Raw genomic sequence first — 20,644 nt, 5'->3', positions numbered from 1 at the left:
AGCCCTGGCTGAATTAGTCACCCAGAGGCACCTGGGGAGCTCTTTAAACACCCTCTGTTGAGGTACCACCCAAAGTGACTGGAATCAGAATCTCTAGGAATGGAGCCCAGCACCCATCTTTAAAAAAAAAAAATTTTTTTTTTTTCTTCTTCCCAAGCCCCCAGATGATTCTGATGTGCTGTCAGGTAATTCCTGTACCTTCATTGTAGACAGAGCAGATGTGTCTCTCTCCTGTGTCCCGTCACATCACAGAGCACCAGGCCAAACTGGAGACAGGCTTGGCTCATTTTGTAGAGAAATTGGGATTGATACGTCCTGCTAGTTAGTGGCTGAACTAGTCATGTGCCAGTTGTGTTGTGCTTTTTCTAATATATCATAGTCCCCAACTTTAAAAGAACAAGTAATTCCAGACAGTTGGGTACTAACTACTGAAATTGCTTTTTAAGAAATCAGCTTTAGCTTATAAACTGACTTTCTGTTGTTGTTGTTTTTTTTGTTTTGTTTTGTTTTTTTAAGATTTTATTTATTCATGAGAGAGAGGCAGAGCACAAGCAGGGAAGAGGGAGAGGGGAAGCTGAGCTGGGAGGGAGCCTGAGGTGGGCTGGTGGGGGTGGGGAGGGGACTCGATCCCAGGACCTAGAGCTCATGACCTGAGCTGAAGGCAGATACTCAACTGTCTGAGCTACCCAGGTGCCCCCAAACTGGCTTTGTATTAAATAAATTTAGTCATTGAATTATAAGGTGTTTGGAATTCTTTAAAGTTCTAGTGCATGCTTACTTAGTATTTTTGCCTTCTCCATATGTTAAGAGGCCTAATGAATCAGAATAATACTGGCTTCCAGGTTCCTTTGGAGTACCCTCTCTGAGTTGTTTGTTTGTTTGTTTTTTAAGGTTTGATTTATTTTTGAGAGAGAGAGAGAGAGCGTGCACGTGCGTGCACAAGCAGGGGGAGGGGCAGAGGGAGAAGCAGACTCCCCCACTGAGCAGGGAGCCTGATGTGGGGCTCCATCCGAGGAGCCTGGAGTCATGACCCGAGTCAAAGGTAGACGCTTCACCTACTGAGCCACCCAGGCGCCCCCCCTCTCTGAGTTAAAAGAGCCTGCTGGAGCCACAGTGAGGCAGCTAAGGGGAGTAGGTGTGGAAGAAATGTGTGAAAGGAGTAGGTTCGATAAAGTACAAGAATGAAGCATATAAACAAAAAGGGCCTTTCTTATCAGGGTGAGAATGTGGGTTGGAAGCCAATCATGGGAGGGTATGATTTGTGATACTTGCCTTCCCTTCTCCTGGGAGGCCTGGATATCCAGATTATTCATCAGCCCGTGGGGATCTGCAGCAGGTGCACCGTTGAAGGGCCTGACTGTAGAACCCACGCAGGAGCTGGCCAACCCGTTGTCTCAGCAACTGGATGAACCTTGGATGTTACCCTAGGAATCCGAATAGTGGCTTAGAAGCAAGGGGACCTCACTTCTAAGTGTTACCTTGACTGGGCTTGACCACATCTAATGCCCTGCTGGAACAATGGGGGACAGAGGTCAGTAGGATTGGGAGGTCACTCTTTGATGACAGCCTCTACCTGGGCCTGGGCATCTGACCTGACAGAGTGGGGTGAACTTGAGGACAGGGGCCTCCTTCAGTAGACAAACAGGTGTAGTTTGTCATTTTAGCTGTTCTGAAATGTAGTTTATAGGCACAGTTTTCTGTTTTCGTGTGTATTTTGACCCATATGATACACGGGTGTTTTTTCAGGGAGTGGGAGGTAGGAGACGAGGGGTTGGGTGCTAGCCAGCTAGAAGACTTTGGACAAATGAATTATTTCCTCTCTGTTTCCTTATCCATAAAATAAAGGCATGAAATTAGAAAATCTAGGCCAGCCAGTTCCTAAATATCTTCCCAAATTGGGAAACCATTTAGGTTAAAATGACTAGTTACCCCTCCCCTCACCTCCCCTCAACAGCTTTACATCCACTCTTACCTGGGTGGTCAAAGATAGGAAGGTTGCTTGGGGCCGCCCCCCGCCCCGCTTCGCTAGCTCCTGAATGTGGTGGATTCCCTCTGTTCATCCACTCATTCACCTGTCTTACTGGATATATATTCTATGCCAAGCACTGTTTGCGGAGCTTGTTTGGGGCCCATTGATGAACACAACAAAGACCTGTGCCCTCATGAAGACTTCTACTTGGTGGAGAGAGTCAAGCCACAACAGCATGATAAATACATAAATGTATTTGTGAGAAAGTGATAGAATTCTATGGAAAGAGAAAACCTAGAGCAGAGCAAGGGATTTGCCACAATGATGGACCGTGGTTTCATCTGGTGTCACTCACCTGTCGTATAAGGCGCAGCCGAAGCCTGGGGCCTTCCCTGACCACTGTCCTGTCCTAGGCAAGAGCCCCTCCCTCACTCTGAGTGACATCACATTGCACAGTGTTGGGGTTAATATGTGAGTTTGTACCTGAGTTTTTTTCTCGTCTTCTGAAGGGCTGGTATTGACAACTCAAGTATGTTTGAAAGCACTGAGCAAATATGAGGTATTGAGTGTAACTGTTGCCAATTTTTGATGACAGCATAGCAAGAGAAAGTTTAAAATTCTATCAAAGAAATCTCAGAAACCCCCCCAATCCAAGAAACAGAGCCAGCAATTCTTTGATTTTTGTGATGGCTCTGCTCCCAAATGCGCATGTGGTGTGTATATATTTTTTACAAACAAAATTAGTTTTTTTTTTTTCCCATTGTAGAAATATCTGTAAGCACTCCAGATAAATTCAGATACTGCAACAAAGATGTAAAGCCAGGTTCGGGGAATCTCTGACTTCAAAGGCACCACCTCTCTCTGGACAATCCAGTGATCTGATCCTATAGTTGAGTTACGGTTCATTTTCCACTTGCTGTTTTTGCCGGTTTTGCAAAGAAGAAAACAGTTTCCTTTATGCACAGAGATGAAGAACAAGTTTATCTGTAGTTCTGGCACTCAGCTGACTGCGAACCAGACCACAGTTGCCAATCCCAAGTCCTCTTGGTCTGTTAGATCAGTACTTGGAAATCTTTAGGGCTTTTGGTGCGTGGGTAAAGTTCAATCACTTATCTGAGTTGTGGTTTGGAGAAGACCGAGGTCTCCCTTTCAGTTTAGGTGGTTGGTTTTTAGTATCTATAGCAAGAGTGTACGCATGGGAGTCACCCACTTCCTCCCACATAACATTAGTTGATTTCTATGGTATTTCTTTTCTCCGCCCTGAACCTTAAGTGAATCAGATTATTACTAATTTCCAACGTTGAAATATTTCAAGATAAGCAGAGATGGTGGGAAGTTGAAAGACCAGGATTGGGAATGACTCTGCTTAAAGGCATTAAGACTTTTTAAATTCTTGAATTCTTATGCAGGTTTTGGGCATGTGTTGATTGGTTGGGGCTAGAAGAATCTGCAGTCAAGCCTGAGGAGGGGTGAGGGCCTGGTAAATCACCGATGATCACATCTCTGAGCTAACAGGCAGATTCAGCCCAGTCATCGTACTTTGTAGAATCAGAAACTGATAACCAGAGAGATTATAATGACTTGCCCAGAGCCCAAACCCCAGCTCATAGCCCCATGCCCCATCTGCTTTCTTTTCAGCTTCATTCACCCAGAAGCATGCATTGACCATGTACGAGGCTCACCTAAGGAACTTTGGGGCTTTTTAACTGGGAATTTTGAGAGTATGATTAATGGGCTTTGGAGTTACATGAACACAGGTTAGGCCACAGAGTGAGAAGAAGGCCTGAACAGGGAAGTGTGGGTTCAGAATCTTAGGGAATTGCTCCAGACACGGATATGGAACCTACTATCGTTTCCCTTGGATTGTACTACTGCTCTGCCAGATGGTAAACTCCTTGAAGGCAGGAGTTTATAGACCTTGGAGCTCCAGTGCCTTATGAATGACAGGACCCCTCTTCTGTGTTTCTGTAGGATAAAAGACTGGGGGTGGGGTTGAAATGAGTGAACTAGTAGATCGGCCATGGAAGTGTCAGCCAACAGGAAGAGGTGTGAAACAGGGAGTGCCTGGAAGAGCCTGATAAATCCTTCATATCTGTGCCAGCCTTCTTGAGTAATGTGGGACTGTGATCCGGTGACTTACCGCATTTTATAAGGTTAGTACCCTCAAGATTTCTGCCTGCAGGGCATGAATGGCCCTGGCACTGACCACAGGTACTGGGGGGGATGGAGCACCCCTGAAGTTTAAAGAGAGAGCTTCAGAGGGGTGGCCAGTCAGAGGTCCCTCGGGTGAGGGGTCTTGGAAAGCAGAAGCCCTTGTACTGGGGTGTGTTCTGTAGCCATATTTCACCACAAGTGATTTACTAAACCTGCCCATGAAGTTTGGGTGTGTTCTGCTCATACTCGGCTCTAAACCAGCTAAGAAGCACTAGTCTAACATCAGTTTAAGTTAAAACACCAAAGACGCCTCACCTGGGGTATGAACACAGATTGTCTGCGTTTGGTGTATCAAATATTTCATGTTAGGGGAGGGTTCTTTTCCTTTCTAGATGAGCTTTACACCAATCAGAATAGCACACCTTCCTATTCTTTCTGTAAGCTGCAAGGGTAACAAACAAGCACATGAAGAAGGTTCTGGTTTTGTGGCTCACTGTGCATGAATGTGCCCTTGGGCTTCTCTCTGCTGCCTCAGCCCCACCTTGGCCCATCCCCCGACTCTGCTTTCTCCGGCAGCATGGGCCAATAGGCCTTCAAGCACCTTAAATGATCTTAATCTCAGGACCTTTGCATAGGCTGTTTCCTCTGCCCAGGCTATTCTTCCCTTCCTTCCCCTCCTTCCTATAGATCTTAGTTCAAATCTCACTCCTTTCGGAAGATCTTCGCCACTGTAATCCTGGGCACCCCCAGCGTGAGACCAGAGCAGCTTCTGCTAGGCTCTCATGGTTTCCCCGTGTGCCCTTTTCACAGCACTCCCTGCAGCTTATCATTCTGCTTGTGTGATTGTTTGACTACCGTGGCCCCTTAATAGACTGTAAAGTCCGCCAGGGCAGGCATAGATCTGTTGTGATTAGATGCTGTTGCCTTATGTAGTTCTTGATTAGTTGTCGTAATAATAACGGACCCTCAGGGCGCCTGGGTGGCTCAGTGGGTTAAAGCCTCTGCCTTTGGCTCAGGTCATGATTGCAGGGTCTTGGGATCAAGCCCCACGTTGGTCTCTCTGCTCAGCGGAGAGCCTGCTTCCCCCCCGCCCCCACTGCCTCTCTGCCTGCCTCTCTGCCTGCTTGTGATCTCTATCTGTCAAATAAATAAATTAAAAAAATAATAATAATAACGGGCCCTCACCCGGTGCTTGCTGCATACTAGACCCTGTTCTAAGAACTTGGGGTATGCTGGACCTCCCAACAGCCCTTTGAAGTAGGTATTATTACCGTCCCCATTTCCGGATGAGAAAACCGAGGCACAGAGAGCTGTCTGGGGACGATCTGGCTCCGGAGTCTGCCCTTCTAACAGCCGCACTGCCAGGCACTACATTGAAGAGTAACAAATGGAAGTTGAATTCTCAAGCATCATCAGGGAACGGAGGGTACGACATGAGTGAGTTTCCAGGTAATTCAAATGCAGCCCCTGAACTTGAAATGTACAGTTTGGTGAAAGTCTCTTCAGCAGTTATATTCTCCCCCCTGCTTAAATACCACCAGCCAAACATATTTTAACCTTTTCTTAATTATTCAGATTGTTAACAGCAGCTCGTGTCTCCTCGCTGTCTGCCCATGAGGGTAAATGCGGAGCAGTTGAGCTTTGAGACAGAGTGGATAGTCAGGTTTTTGAGTGTGTTTACTTTCCGATGGCGTCTTTGGCCACCACCAGTTTGGTTAATACAGTGATCTTCCCTAGTGTTTACATAACTCTTGCCTTTAACATTCTTAACATTTATTTTGCTTTCTTAGCATTTAAAGAGATGTTGCTGTTCCTCAGTTTTCAAAAGAAAGAACAGATTTGGGAGCTTCGCCACCTTGTCCCACAATGCGGATGCCCTCATGAGCCACTTTATTGACCCAAGAAATCGGCAGTAAGATTGGATGACCTCCCGACGAGGCAGAAGCCTGGCCAGCATGATGACTTTGGGAGGAGAGGCCTCTGGGAAAACAGAGCCTGATGGCAGCCGAGCAGCACTGTTCTCCCAACCCCCACGCCAGACGGTCATATTTCCTTTCTCAGGAGGGAGTTTTAGACTCCTTAGTGTCTGGAAGGTTTTCTACCTTGACCCCAAAGGCCTGGTTAACTCCCTGTCGGCAATGCTCTCCTGCTTCTGTTCTCTGCCCACCACTCCATAAACTGGAGAAAACAGCTCTGTTCCATCGGGCGAGTCCCCTTGCTTTGCTCTGGTTTCTCAGCCCTGGGTCTTCGAACCACAGCTCTGTAGACTTGGTTGTGCCAACAGTCTTCCATCAGTTTCCTTTGCCTTCCTGGCTCTGTCCACGTGTGTGAGAATTGCATGGGGTTGTATACATTTGCCTCTCAGAGGAGCCTGGGACATAGAGACCTGGGCTGAAATTACGGAAATCTGGTGGCATCAGATTTTTTTTTTTTCCACATGAAAAAGTCAATATTTCAGATCTGCATTTCCTTCCCTTTTCTGTGAGCCTCTTGTTCCTGCTAAGTGCAGCAGTCACGGCTTACTGCCTGAGGCCCGTCAGTATATGTTTGGTCATTAAAATGGTTCTCGCTGTTCAAAGGAGTTGTCCCATGCTGATCGGTAATGTGTGTTTCCTTGGCACTGGCATTAAAAGAAATGACTCGCTTCATCAAAGGATTTGGCGGTGGCTACTGTGTCATCATCATCATCATCATCACGTTCAAAGAGTTGTGTTTTTTTTTTTTAAACCATTGGAACTGGGTTGGATAAATGTGTATCGCAGGAATTTTTTTATGGTGGCCGAGGCTGTGGCCTTTCACTTTTTCTGGTGTTATTCTCATCCACTTAGATCTACAGTGGGATCTCAGGAATTTTTACCCAGAACATTTTCTAAAGACCCCACCCACCCCGTCTAATTTGCAGTGCCTTTTGGTATGTTGGGTGTCTGTGTAGAATCCACAAATTACATTTTGGTCTCCTCCAAGAGCTCCTGCCCCCCCTATCAGAGCAGGATGCTTGCTGATCTTCCTCTGCCCCGGCCGAATTCAAAGGGGAGCTCCAGGCCTGAAATAATTTAGGCTTATGGTTGTCAGAGAGCCGTGATTTTAAAGTAGTGAAATTATAGTGTAGTATAGTGAGCCAAGGCCCAGACGGAGAGGCGGAGGCCTTGGTTCCAGTCCTACGTCTACGGTTAACCATCTCTGGTGCCTTGGGCAAGTCACTTCACTTCTCCAGGCCTTGACTTCCTCTCTCTTTTTCATCTCCAAAATGGCCTGTCCCAGAAGCCGGAAATAGTCCCTGCTGTTTGATCTGTGTCATATGGAGCCATATGGCTTCAATGCCTGTCAGGCTAATTGGAGAGAAGAACGGGGTGTGGCTCACTGGGCCGGTAGGGAAGTCGTATTCCTCAAATGTACTTGTTGCAACAGTGGGGATTCTGTCTAGGGGAGGACAGACTGGCCAGGTATCTCTCTCAACTAGAGGTGGCGTTTCATAGTGTTTAACTTCTATTATAAAGCTTGGCAACATCTGGCAAGCTTAGGTGGCAATTAGGTCATAAATATAGTTGTTTGTAGATCATTTTTATTCCACTAAAGCACTTACCCACATTTTGCTTGGCCCCAGTTGTTCCCCTCCCCCAAAAGGAATCTCTAGCCAATGTAAAGGGTGAAATTGACAGTTTGAAATCAGTTGCAGTTATTAGGAGTGAAAAATTTGGTATCTAATGGAGTCCTGCCCCCCCACCCCCTCTTGGAGTCTTTGAAGGGGGACTTCTTCACAATACGTTTAACTGCACCTGAGTATCCAAGCTCCAATAGATGGAATCAGGCTTTCTGTGAGGCTGGTAGTTCCCCACTGTGCTGGCGGTTGACGGCGGACTGTTTGTAGTGTAGTTCATTTCCCATGCTGTTCCATTAAGGTAAGTGAGCCTCACAGGGCTCTCAGTTTTTTGTTTTGTTGTTGTTTTTAAAGATTTTATTTGACAGAGATCACAAGTGGACAGAGAGGCAGGCAGAGAGAGAGAAAGGAGGAAGCAGGCTCCCTGTGGAGCAGAGAGCCCGATGTGGGACTCAATCCCAGGACCCTGAGATCATGACCTGAGCTGAAGGCAGAGGCTTTAACCCACTGAGCCACCCAGGTTCCCCCAGGGCTCTCAGTTTTTACAAGATCCCAATTGCTGCTGTTTCCCTTTGGCGAAGGCAACTAAATAATAGTGGCAACACCTGTATTCTGAATCTCAGCCACTAAATGATTGTGAAACCTTGGGTTTTAGTTTTCATGTCCATAAAATGCTTTGGGGGCTGTGGGGATTTGATAGCACCTGAAACAATGAGGGCTTGTTCCCTTGGCCATGGTGTGCCACAAGGTTTCCCGTAGCACCCTTCATGCCCAAATGTATTTCCCCCTCCCGTGGTGTCAGTATAAGCGGACGGCAGAGCGACCATGAAGACAAACAGAAGTGCCAGCTCCTGGAACTCAGGCACTTGGCCTGGGGCCCCAGAACCAGTTTGGGGGGAATATATTCACCTGTTGTAAAAGTAACCTGTCTTTGGGCTCGGGAACAAGCGGACTTGGGAGGAACCTTTTATGACAACTATTAGAAGAGTAGCCTAAACTGAAGAATTGTAACTGTCTTGGGTGGTGGTTAATTACACCACACACAAGAATTGCCACAAATGCAGCCTTAACTCTCTTAGCAGCTCAGTTTGGAAACCACACAGGGCTGTTCGGTTAGGCCTTGCCCTTTTGTGCATCCCAACCAGACACTTGACTCCCATCCAAAGCAAATGTCATGGTTACCTTTATTGACTTAATATCAGGAAACATAACAGCCAGTAGTCCAGTTAGAAGGAACTATCGAGCTGATGGATTATTGCTGACCTACCCCTGCAGCTCAACAAAGTAGAATAGGGTGAGGAATGATTCTGCAGTAGACAGAGGTCACTAAAACCAGACACAGTTAAACCGGCAAATCTCTTAATATCCCTAATGTCTCAATTCTGTTCTTCATCTTTATCCCAAGGCAGCAGGCAGGAGACTAAACACAGTGAGTTTTGTGTGTCAGTTGGTACCCTTGGCTATATATGGAAGTCTCCATGTTTGGAAAGGAGCACTTTACTGTTGGATCAGAAATGTAAGTGAGATGGAGGTTGGGGAACAGAGTATGATTCGAATAAAAATCTCTGTCTGTCTCTCTGATCAGGCTTTTACATATGATACCTTCACAGGTAGGCCTTGGGGATCTGCTAGTTTAGCCCCCTCTTCCTGATTAATAAGAGGCTTAAACTCCTGAGGACTTTTTTTTTTTTTTTTTTTTTTTTGGTCAATAAGAGATCTTTATGTAATGGGAGTGTGCTGGCATTTACTGGGCACTGATTTCAGTCTTCTGCTTTGATGAATTCTTGATAGTTTTTTGGCAGTCATCTGCATGGTCTTCTACAATGTGATCAGTGGCTCTATTAGGTACTTTTATAAAGCAACCAGAACTGCAAATAGCCAGGCTTTGTTGAAGTTTATAGTCTGAAGTAAATGATATTGCTGTAAATAGAATTATAGATACAAATGCCCTTTTTCTTGAATATTGTTCAGTGCCTGCCAGGGGACCATGTTACAGAATACTATTTTAAGGTACTTTGTGCTGGGGATGCCTGGGTGGTTCAGTGGGTTAAGCCTCTGTCTTCAGCTCAGGTCATGGTCTCAGGGTCCTGGGATCAAGCCCCGCTTAGGCTCTCTGCTCAGCGGGGAGCCTGCTTCCTGCCCACCCTCCGGCCTGCCTCTCTGCCTACCTGTGATCTCTCTGTCAGATAAATAAAAAAATCTTAAAAAAAATTTAAAAAAAGGTACTTTGTGCTGAATTGACCTATTACCACACAGGTTGGCGTGTGTGTGTATACGTGTGCATGCATGTGTACATGAGTAAAGCCCCTAAGGGTGATGTCTTTTTACGGCATGCCAGAAAGTGTCTTACTGATCTCTTATAAAATCAGTTCATCCGTCCTGTAGCTTTCAGCTAATTATGACCAGCAGAATAATCCGGTCTGTTAGCCACTACCCCTCTCCTCTGTCTTCTTCTCCATCAGAGGCCACCTCCTGTACTCCATCCACACAAGCAGTCTCTCTTCCCTCCTTTGGCATTGTACATCCCCCACAGAGAAGGCCCTTCTCATCTCTGAGCATTGTTGCTAAGATTAATAATTGTAAACTCTAATTCCGTAGCACATTCTGATCCATTCAAAATCCATTATTCTGCATCTGGGGACATGCAGTTTTAACTGTTCTCAAGATCGCATGTATCCTTAAGTAGTAAGACGAAACACCACGGAAATCTTTCTTATCTAATCCTTCCCATGCTTGGAGACTTGTTTTACATCTTACCTATAAAACCGTAATGTGTATGTATTATCCCAACCAAAATGAGCTCGTAAGTCACTTTACCTTCACTTTGCCTCTGTTGCCAGTGCCCAGTGGGTTTGAGGCCTGGCAAGGAGCCACTGCACTGCATAAGGCAGACCGGTTGTAGTTGGGAGGTGGTAGGTTCCAGGAATTTAGGTACATGCTATCTTGTGTAATAATATTTTATTGGCAGCATGCCAGTATCCTTGCTCGAGTAACGCAAGTATTGTACTTTTAGTTTGGAGGAATTACTTTCTTAGCCTGAAAAAAAGAAACTAAAGCTGGGTTTATGCAATGTAAAAGTAATCCAATGAAGATGGAGGAAAATTACTTAAAAAAAAAAAATTTTAAAAAAATGCCTCTCAATAGTTTATTGGTCCATCTCAATGGTGTATCCTGGAAATTGGTGTGGTACTTCTAAAAGAAAAAAAAAATCATGATGTTACTAGCCGGATTATTATATTCTAATATTATTGTGCAGACTGTGGTCTGCTGGAGCGCAGGTAGGAAGTAGAGAAGATTCAGAGAAAAGATTGTAACTAGTTTTAGTTTCTGCTTATCTGACTAAGCTACTGCTACAGTGTTGTCATATAGATAGAACTTGGGCTTGACTTGATTGATGGGCACGCCACCTGAGAAGGATGTGGCTCCCTTGTTCATGGTGGTGGGTCCTCTGGGTGTGTATGTACACCTCTTTTTCGGGGGAGTGGGTCATCACCAGTGTTGTAAACAGAACCAGCACTACCACACTTACCAAGCGTAGATGACTTTGGAAAGCTGGTAGGAGACACATGTGCGTGGCACCACTCCTTCCCACTGACTTCAAGATGAAAAGTCTGTGCTATTTTTATTAACTTATTTCTGACCCTTGTTGTTAGGTAGCCAGTGTGTGGCCTGTTTCTTGAAATGTGTGCCTGAAACTTAAGTACTGTATTTCTTTGGAAAATGCAGCATTTCTGCAAACCCTGATGGGGACCACTGGCTTCTCCCATGTTCTGAATCTTGGAGGAGCTGGTGTGTGCTTCCTTGCTCTTCTTCCTTGGCGGGGGCCAGAGGGTGAGTGAAAAGGAGTAGCCACCTCAGTGGTAGACACAGTGCCCAAAAATGAAACTAAGCCCTGGGCTTTACTGGTTGCTTTCCAGGCACTGGTGAACTGCCTCCTTGCCTGACCAGTCCCAAGTACTAGTTCAAAAATGGGGGTAGGGCAGGTGTGGGAGAAGTGGTTTCCTCTGTTTTTGTGCTGCTTCAACAGATCCATTCTCTGGTGTCCAATTCTCTTTATTGAAGATATTTTTTCTTTCTTTCTTTCTTTTTTTTTTTAAGATTTTATTTATTTGAGAGAGAGAGCGTGTGCACATGCCCAAGTGGGATGGGGGGGAGCACAGAGGGAGAAGCAGACTCCCCGCTAAGCAGGGAGCCCAACGTGGGGCTCCAACCCAGGACTCTGGGATCATGATCTGAGCAAAAGACACACACTGTACCAACCGGGCCACCCAGGCACCCCTGAAGGCATTTTCTAAACAAAGTTATTTCAGAACTCATTTTAGGAAAGATTTTTTTTCTTACCTGAAATATAAGGTGTTGAATTAATAAATGCAAGAGCAACTAACAGTCAGCTGAGTTTAGAATATCAGAATGAAATTCTCATTTTAACCATCTCTAAGCCGTTGGTAGTTGCTTCCACGTCTTGGCAGAAAGGCAGAATGAGTGGTGTGTTTTATGAAGTGGTGTAGATGCTGAGCTTTGCTTTACCATCAGAACCTTGAACATGAGGATGCAGTTCCAGTATTGCCTTTGTTTTCCCAGGAGAAAGGCTCTTGAAGTCCTGGCCGAGCAGACCTGCCATGAGGGCAGTTCTGCCATCACTGAATGAACCTACGTGAAATAAGTGGGTTGTACTAGCTAGCGACCCTTTGCTCAGCATCCTCTGCCCCGAACTGCCTGGCTTTGTTCATTGTTCACAGACAGCATTGTTACGTCGGCGTCCTCTCCTGGGAGAGAGCGAGCGGGGTCAGACTTGGGTGAGGACCAGCTGGCTCATGGGTGTTCAGTGTTAGGTTAGACTTGGTTACCCGCTACCAGTTCTCCCCTCCATGGTGTCACTGTGATTACTTCTTAGAAGCAGCCATCAAAGCCAGGAGTACATATCCCACTCGCTGGAAAAATGAGTCAGATTCCAGGTAGTCAGCTTAAAGCCGATCTGCAGAATCAGCATTTTGTTTACATTTTCAGGCTCTCCATAAATGAGCGTGTGTAACGTAGGGCCTCCGGTCATTTCTTCCATCGTAGAGAGAAGGGAGCCCTGGCGGCTACAATGGCTGGGTGAGCTAACGTGCAAGGTCATTATTGTAAAGCAGCATTTTTAGACGTCCAGGTACAAATGGTTCTGAGCTGTGCTCAGTATCCCAGAAGGCATCTGGAAGCTTATTTAATTCACCTTAGTAATAGCAACTGCCTCCGGAGGCAGGCATTTTCACGCTTTCAAAAATGCTGGGGGAGAAAAGCCAGAAATGTTGTCATGTTAATTTGCCATGTGAGAGAATAACACCGTTCACAGTGGCTCCCCAAACATTCTAATTGGAAACCATCAGCAGCCTCCAAAGAAGAGAGAAGCCTGTTGTGACAGGGTTTGTTATGTCAGTGTGGACACTCTGATTAACTGTCAGTGCTCTCAGTTGCTAAATTCAACTTCTAGCCAAACCTGGTATTTTTGAGATTTTCAGAGGACTCTGTTAGTTATGTGATTAGTGTTTTATTTCGATTCACCAACCAACCATAGACAATTGCTCTTCCTGTGGTTTCCAAGATGCTCAGACAAGGCAGGTGGCTTTTGTTTCCACACTAGTAATGAAGCAGCACTGATAGGTTTTAGTAAATATTGACCCATTTGAATATTAATACTGTGATAAGATATATTTGGGGGCATTCAGTTCATTAAAATTGTACTATAGGCTTTAATAACAATGACAGAACTCATCCGTTCCTGGATACGAACTGTCTTACCCAGGAACTTCTTTGTTTCTAAACTTTTGTTTCTGTCTTGTGGACGTTAATGATCAAAGGTGGCCAAGTTGTCTGAGAATCCTAATATGGAAAGCGCTTCATCTGGAACTTACAGGCTTGCTCAAGCTCCTTTAAATTTGAACTTCTCTCCCACCTGCTCACTGGGCCATCTCCTTTCTATTTTATGAAAAATTCATTGCTGATTACCCAATTGTATTATAGAAAATTTAAGAAAATACAGGAGAAAAAAGTGTTCCTATAATTTTGTAATATTTCCTTCATCTTCATATGTATAATTTTTTTTTTCATAGGGGCGTGTGTGTTTGTCTTGGGTTGTGAGGGACAGAAATCTAGTTCCAAGAAATGTTAGCAAAGGGGGAATTTCTCATGAGGTTCTTTGAGCCCAAGGACAGGAAGTTGGCCTGAGGAAGGGTCGAAGCCTGGTCATGCACTCTGTCTGTCAGCTGTGTTTCTTCTCAGGCTTCTTTCCCCATTTCAGTCTTTGTCTCTCTCCCACCCAGCAAACATTCACAGAAATCGCCTGAGTTTAGTTTCTTACCAGCTGAGCGGTCCACAGAGCTCAATACAATTCTTGTGTCATCCCGAGACCTACTTACAAAATGCCTGTTCTTGAGGGGATTTTTGACAGGTGGAGGGGGACTCAGCAGGCCTTTCCACCTCTTGGTCCCCAGATGTGCACACATTCTTCCCTTTTGAGTTATTCAGTCTCTAGACTGCCCCCATCCGACATGGTCCTGCTGTCCCCCATCAGCTGCAAATCCATTCCACCTTCTCCGTGGGAGATTCGCCTTCAGTCTCCCTGAGCAACAGCACTCAGTGGTCTTGTCTTCGGGCCACTGTTCTACAAGCCCGTGTGCTCTGGGCGATGTGCGTTTCGGGTGTGTGCGGGTGCAGATGAAGCTTCTCACTGCCTATACCCTGTAGGCTAAAAGGATTTCATCCCCAAAACACTGGACTCCCTGCTAGGGTAGGCACCACCCTTGCTGAGGCTTCTGTTTTCCCAGCCAGGTAAAAAGTAGACACCTCGGGGCACCTGGGTGGCTCAGTGGGTTAAAGCCTCTGCCTTCCGCTCAGGTCAGATCCCAGGGTCCTGGGATGGAGCCCCACGTCGGGCTCTCTGCTCAGCGGGGAGCCTGCTTCCCTCTCTCTCTGACTGCCTCTCTGCTTACTTGTAATCTCTGTCTGTCAAATAAATAAATAAAATCTTTAAAAAAAAAAAAAAAGCAGACACCTCTTCCTTGGGTTGAGGCTTCACACCGAGGATAGACTGAGCCAGCAGTGGGGAAGGTTGCTCTGGGTTCTCCCATTCCAGGTGAGTGGCCCTGGCTCTGTTGGAAGGAAAGGGTAGAGCCTCTTCACCTCTAGGCCAGGAGCCGGCAAGGGAGGACAGTGTAGCAGCTGCTTCGGCCCCTCTGCTGGCGGGTCTCCACCGTGGAGAAGGAGTGCAGGGACCCGGTGTTTGTCCTGCCATCTCGGGCTGTTTTGGAGACAGACATGGGGCTTTCCTTCTTAAGCGACTAACTAAGTGCCATCCTGGTTCTTACCAAGAGTGTGCAGGTGTTTTGGGGTCAGGCTGCTGTGCACAAGTAAACCCCCAGTCTTGTTGTTTAGTGCTAAAAGCCAGCCATACTCCTGTATTTTGAAATTTTTGTGCCCAAATCTAAACTCTCACAGTATAAGAGAGTTATGTCGGCCCATTTTTAATTAAAGACCCCCAGGAACCGGATAATTTGTGGGACAGTGTGCTGAGTAAGAGAAAATCTTACTATATATGGTGGCATGGCTGAATGGGCCCAGACCTCAAAGGGCTGTTGTCCCAGGAAACCTTACCAGCCATCCCCTGTACATGTGTGCATTGCACGTGTGTACATGCGTGTGCGTTCACACACAGCTGCTTCCGTGGAGACTGCGTGGGGGAGGGTACAGTTCTTAGCCAAGCCAAGAGGATAAGCAGACCAAAAAAATCTGCCCAGTATAATCGTCACCACAGTGTACATTAAATCTTGGATTCTATATTTTTCACATGAAGACTGATAGAAACATTTTTCTGCGTTGCTGTAAATTTTCCGAAGTGCTGTTTTAATGATTGCATAATATTCCATTGAGTGTATGTGTCATAATTTATTTCAGTCATTAAGATCTTGGAAATTCAGATCTTTCCAGTTTTTGTGTTTGTAAATGGGATACAACGAGCGCCGTTGGGCACACAGCTTTTTCCGCATCTGAAAACTATTCAGGATGTAGAAATAGAATTATAGGATCAAAAATCTGAGCACTTTTGTGCTTTCCAGAAAGAGTGCACCAACTTCTAATTTTCATTGCCACCAACGATGGATGAGAAAGTAAATTTCACCACCTTTGGTTCTTTTCTGTAAAGGGAGTGCGTGTTTTTTTTTTTTTTTTAAAGATTTTATTTATTTATTTGACAGAGAGAGATCACAAGTAGGCAGAGAGGCAGGCAGAGAAAGAGGAAGGGAAGCAGGCTCCCTGCTGAGCAGAGAGCCCGATGCGGGACTCGATCCCAGCACCCTGAGATCATGACCTGAGCCGAAGGCAGTGGCTTAACCCACTGAGCCACCCAGGTGCCCGGGAGTACGTGTTTTAACTTATTAAGCATAAAAGGTACATTTTTATTTAAATTATATTTTGATTATAAGTGAAGAACAATTTGGGTTGTGTTTTTCATACATTTTATAACCTTCTTTGAAATCTTGTTTTCTTGTTACATAATTTTTTTATAAAATGAGAGCTGTTTTTTCCTATTTTGCTTTAAGCACTTTGCCCTAATATTTCGCCTTTTTCTAATTCTGTAAGTGCATGTGGGTATATGTGGTGTGTTGGCATTCTTCTCTACCATGGAGCTTTGCAAGATGACAAATACTTCACCTTTTAGAAGGTGAAGTATAACCAAGAGAAGGAAGTTCATTAGAAAGCTGAGCATACTTTCTTCCCGTTTCAGTGGGGGCTACCCATGGATTATTTCAGAATCCTTGTCTTTGTCCTATGAGGTTATAAGCCTATCTGTCTGCAGGGAGGATTGCTGCTTAGATAGCATAAAGCGACCTGGGGTCTAGTGCTGACTTGGCTGTTATCTAGACATGTGCCCTTGGACATAGGCTCTGTAACTGCAATGTCTTCGTCTGTGAGGTGGCGGATTTTAGAAGGAAAGCTTCTGGGGTGTCCCCGGGGGTTCTGTGAGTGGTTGTGCATGCCGAAGACGAAGAATCCTATTGAACACGAAGATTCTTCTACATCTCATTGCAGATTTTTGGAAGTCCCAGCACAGTGACGCTTCCTGAAACCTTGTTGTTTGTGTCAACTCTGGATGGAAGTTTGCATGCTGTCAGCAAGAGGACAGGCTCGATCAAATGGACTTTAAAAGAAGGTAATTTTGGCTTTGGACCTTGGGTGACATGGGCATTTGCTCAGCTGCTTTCTGAGGAAACCTATTCCAAAAAAAAAGAAGAACAGTTATACATCTTTAATAAAATTAAAAAGGATAGTGGCATCAAGGAGAAGAGAGGGAATTATACTCAGACGGTACGTTTACAGCTTGAATGGGGATCATTCACAAAATGCATCAACTGAAGAGGCAAGCTTTATCTTTTTTTTTTTTCCTTTCTAGATTTCATGTTTAAGTAGCTCTAGGCTTTTCTATTAATAGTTCTGGCTGATAGGTCTTTCACAAAGGCATACTACATTAAATTTTTTTAAGTTCTATCTAATGATTAGAATCTTGTAATCATAATTACAAGAACTATCTTCTGTAACCTCATATTACTCATTTGTTTTTATAGAGGCTGAAATCCTCGAGGGCTGTAAAATTTGACATTCATCCAAGTTAGCCACTTTATTGGGTCCTTACGTTGAGGGAAGTGAAAGACTGAGCTCGTTTCTCATTTAATCTGCCGTGCCTCCTTTTTTATGATCTCGTCTTCCTGGTGATAGTTAGCAGATTGGAGTCCTACAGCTGGGAAATGGTATTTGATTCCCAAAGCAATCTTCCTGGATAAAGCCATGCAAATCCAAGGATTTGGGGCTTTCAGAGTCATCTCTATTATTCTGTCCAGTAATAATTCTGATTTGGCTGTAGATTAGGGTCTGACCAGCATGCCTCTCTTTCGTCACTGCTCTGTGACGTGACTCATTATTTTCATGAGCACAGCGAGTGTTTTTCCTTTGATAATAAAATGTTCCAAAACAGTGTTTTAAATGGAAAAAAATTGGCATATGTCAGAAGGTCACACACCATTTTACCAGTTCGACAGCAAACCTAGTTGCCACCCAGAGATGATGGCAGCTGGGCTACCACAGACCACCTGCCTCACCTGTCTGGCTCCTGCTGGGCTCAGCAGGAACCCCAGGCAGCTGAAAGGACCAGAGCTCTCAGGAGGAGGTGGGGGGGGGGGGGGGACGACTATGGAGCCGGCCTTTGGCGTTGCATTACAGGCTCCCAGAATGTTATTCGTACTTTCTCTCCTTCCTATTTGAGCCTTTTAATGTTTTTAGTTTTTATTTTTATTAAAATATTTTTTTTTTAACTTATTCATTTGAGAGCAAGCTTGTGGGAGAGCATGAGCAGGGAGGGTGAGAAGCAGACCCCCTGCTGAGCAGGGAGCCCGCCTTGGGGCTCCATCCCAGAACCCCAGGATCATGACTTGAGTGGAAGGTGGGCGCTTCACTGCTAAACCCACTGAGCCTCCCCAGTGGCCCACCTTTTAACGTGTTGTTTTCTTTTTTTTTTTAAAGATTTATTTATTTATTTGACAGACAGAAATCACAAGGAGGCAGAGAGGCAGGCAGAGAGAGGAGGAAGCAGGCTCCCTGCTGAGCAGAGAGCCCGATGCAGGGCTCGATCCCAGGACCCTGAGATCATGACCTGAGCCGAAGGCAGAGGCTTTAACCCACTGAGCCACCCAGGCGTCCCCCTTTTAACGTTTTTAAAACAAAAGGACTGTTCTTTAAATTTTCACAATTTCTGATTTTGTCCAAAGGCGAATTCAACAAATCCTCAACAGAAGGATTGAGATAAACATTTTTACTGTTGAATATTAGGGCTGGGCCCTCAGTCTCAGCGTTCCCAGGCAGGGCATTTTTGGCCCAAGCTACTTCATTCTTGTGCTTTGTTTCTCCCTGCATGTATTGTTTTAAATTGATCTTGTCGAAGTCTTCGTTTCTACAAGTAGCCTTGGCTGTATCTGGCAAAACTGTGTCTTACCTTGTTTGTTACTTAGACAAACATAAAAATCCATCTCTTCTTTCCTATACTTTATTTTTAATTTTTTAAAAAGGTTTTATTTATTTATTTGACAGAGAGCACAAGCAAGGGGAGCAGCAGGGAGCCCAGTGTGGGGCCGGATCCCAGGACCCCAGGATCATGACCTGAGCTAAAGGCAGCCGCTTAACCAACTGTGCCACCCAGGCGCCTCTCTTCGCTCCCATACTGTAGAACTTAAAGAATTGTTCTCTCTTTTACTTAATTAACAAGTGTTTAGAGAATCTAGTCTGTGAAGGATACTTTGTAGGGCACTGAGAATAAGCAGCCTGTCCTTGTCCTCAAGGAGCCCGCAGCCTGATAGGGAGAAATGACAGGTGCCATAGCTCCAGCACAGACCCAGGGTTTCTAAGGGAGGTGGTAGGGACTTCGAGGCCTGCAAAAGGGGCAGCAGGTCTAGGGTGTAGGAACAGGTCCTGTCTGAGAGGAGCTTAAGGACTGAGGTGATAGGAGAGAAGCTGGAGGGGATGTTGACCCCTATGGTAGCATCGAGGCTTTTGTATTTGAATGAGCAGGAAGCTGGGACCATTAATGTGACAACAGGTGAGTGACTCAACAGGTTTAAACCTTTAATCCTGCAGTGGAGTGTGGGAGTATGGGCTGGCGACAGGGAGGCCAGGGTTGTGCAAAGGGGGGCAGGGGGAAGGGGAAAGGTGGGTCAGAAATGCAATCAGTAGAATCCAGCAACAGATTAGGGAAGCAGAGCAGGGAGGTGTTAAAAGACACTTAAAGGGAGAATTTGAGAAATCTCAGCAAGGTCTAGTAATTTCAAGTAATATTTAAGATGTTCTAAGTCTCATTTTTCCGAGAATAGGTTGGCTTTTTTTTAGTTAAATTCAGTCCTGGATTCCAGTAGCTGTATAAAATATATAATATGTATTTCTACAGATCTATGTACTATGTCTATTACAGTGTATATATATACATACACATACACACACAACACATTTATGTTTTTTTTCTTAAGATTTTATTTACTTATTTAACAGAGATCACAAGTAGGCAGAGACAGAGAGAGGGAGAAGCAAGCTCCCCCCTGAGCAGAGAGCCCAATGAGGGTCTCTATCCCAGGACCCTGAGATTATGACCTGAGCTAAAGGTAGAGGCTTTAACCCACTGAGCCACCCAGGTGCCCATATATATATATATATGTATTTCTATACAAAGATTAGAAGTGGTAATATATACAGACTCTGAGTTTTTAATTCAGTTTTAATCTTGCAATTTTTAAAAAAAAATTTTTTAAAGACTTTATTTATATATTTGACAGAGAGAGATCACAAGCAGGCAGAGAGAGAGGGGGAAGCAGGCTCTCCGCTGAGCAGAGAGCCCAATGCAGGCCTCTATCCCAGGACCCTCAGATCATGACCGGAGCTGAAGGCAGAGGCTTAACCCACTGAGCCACCCAGGCACCCCTTAATCTTGCAATTGTAACTAAAGTTTTCAGAATTGGTATTTTTAAATCATTAATCTGTGAATCACCTTTAAAGGTATCCCCACATTGCTCTAGGCCCTGAGGATACAGCAGGTGAACGAAACAGACAAAATCCTGCCCTCCTAGAGCTTTCATTCTAGTGGAAAATGGACAAGGAAATAAATTAGCGGATTTTATAGAGGAAAAGTAAAGCAGGGCAGTGGAATTAGGGAGTACCAGGCGTTGGAGGGGTGGGGAGCTGCAATTTTAAGCAGGAATGATGCCCCTGGGAAGGTGTCATTTGAGCAAGAACTCAAGGCGGCAGGGGAGTGTTTAGGCAGAACATAGCAGGGGCAGAGGTGGGAGAGTCTTCGGGCCGGAGGAGGAACGGTGTTGGCGTGGCGGGAGGGAGAGTCGGGGGTAAAGGTGAGGAAG

The 20,644-nt window shown here is 45.2% G+C and overlaps 1 protein-coding gene and 1 long non-coding RNA gene across 2 annotated transcripts in view; both read left to right on the top strand.

Annotated features, from left to right (window-relative positions):
• ERN1 (endoplasmic reticulum to nucleus signaling 1) overlaps positions 1–20,644 on the top strand; it is a 77,559-nt gene that overhangs the window by 8,658 nt on the left and 48,257 nt on the right. The window contains exon 2 of the mRNA XM_032321700.1: positions 16,785–16,905. Coding sequence (XP_032177591.1) covers positions 16,785–16,905 — 121 coding nt within the window. The remainder of the gene's footprint in view (positions 1–16,784; positions 16,906–20,644) is intronic.
• LOC116577911 lies at positions 5,237–6,779 on the top strand. Its single transcript, XR_004280661.1, has 2 exons — positions 5,237–5,572; positions 5,914–6,779. It is a non-coding gene; the product is annotated as an uncharacterized LOC116577911 (long non-coding RNA).

Source organism: Mustela erminea, chromosome 18 (assembly GCF_009829155.1).
Source record: "Mustela erminea isolate mMusErm1 chromosome 18, mMusErm1.Pri, whole genome shotgun sequence".
Taxonomy (NCBI): domain Eukaryota; kingdom Metazoa; phylum Chordata; class Mammalia; order Carnivora; family Mustelidae; genus Mustela; species Mustela erminea.
Note: the sequence above shows the minus strand (reverse complement) of the source record. Positions and strands in the feature narration are given on the sequence as shown.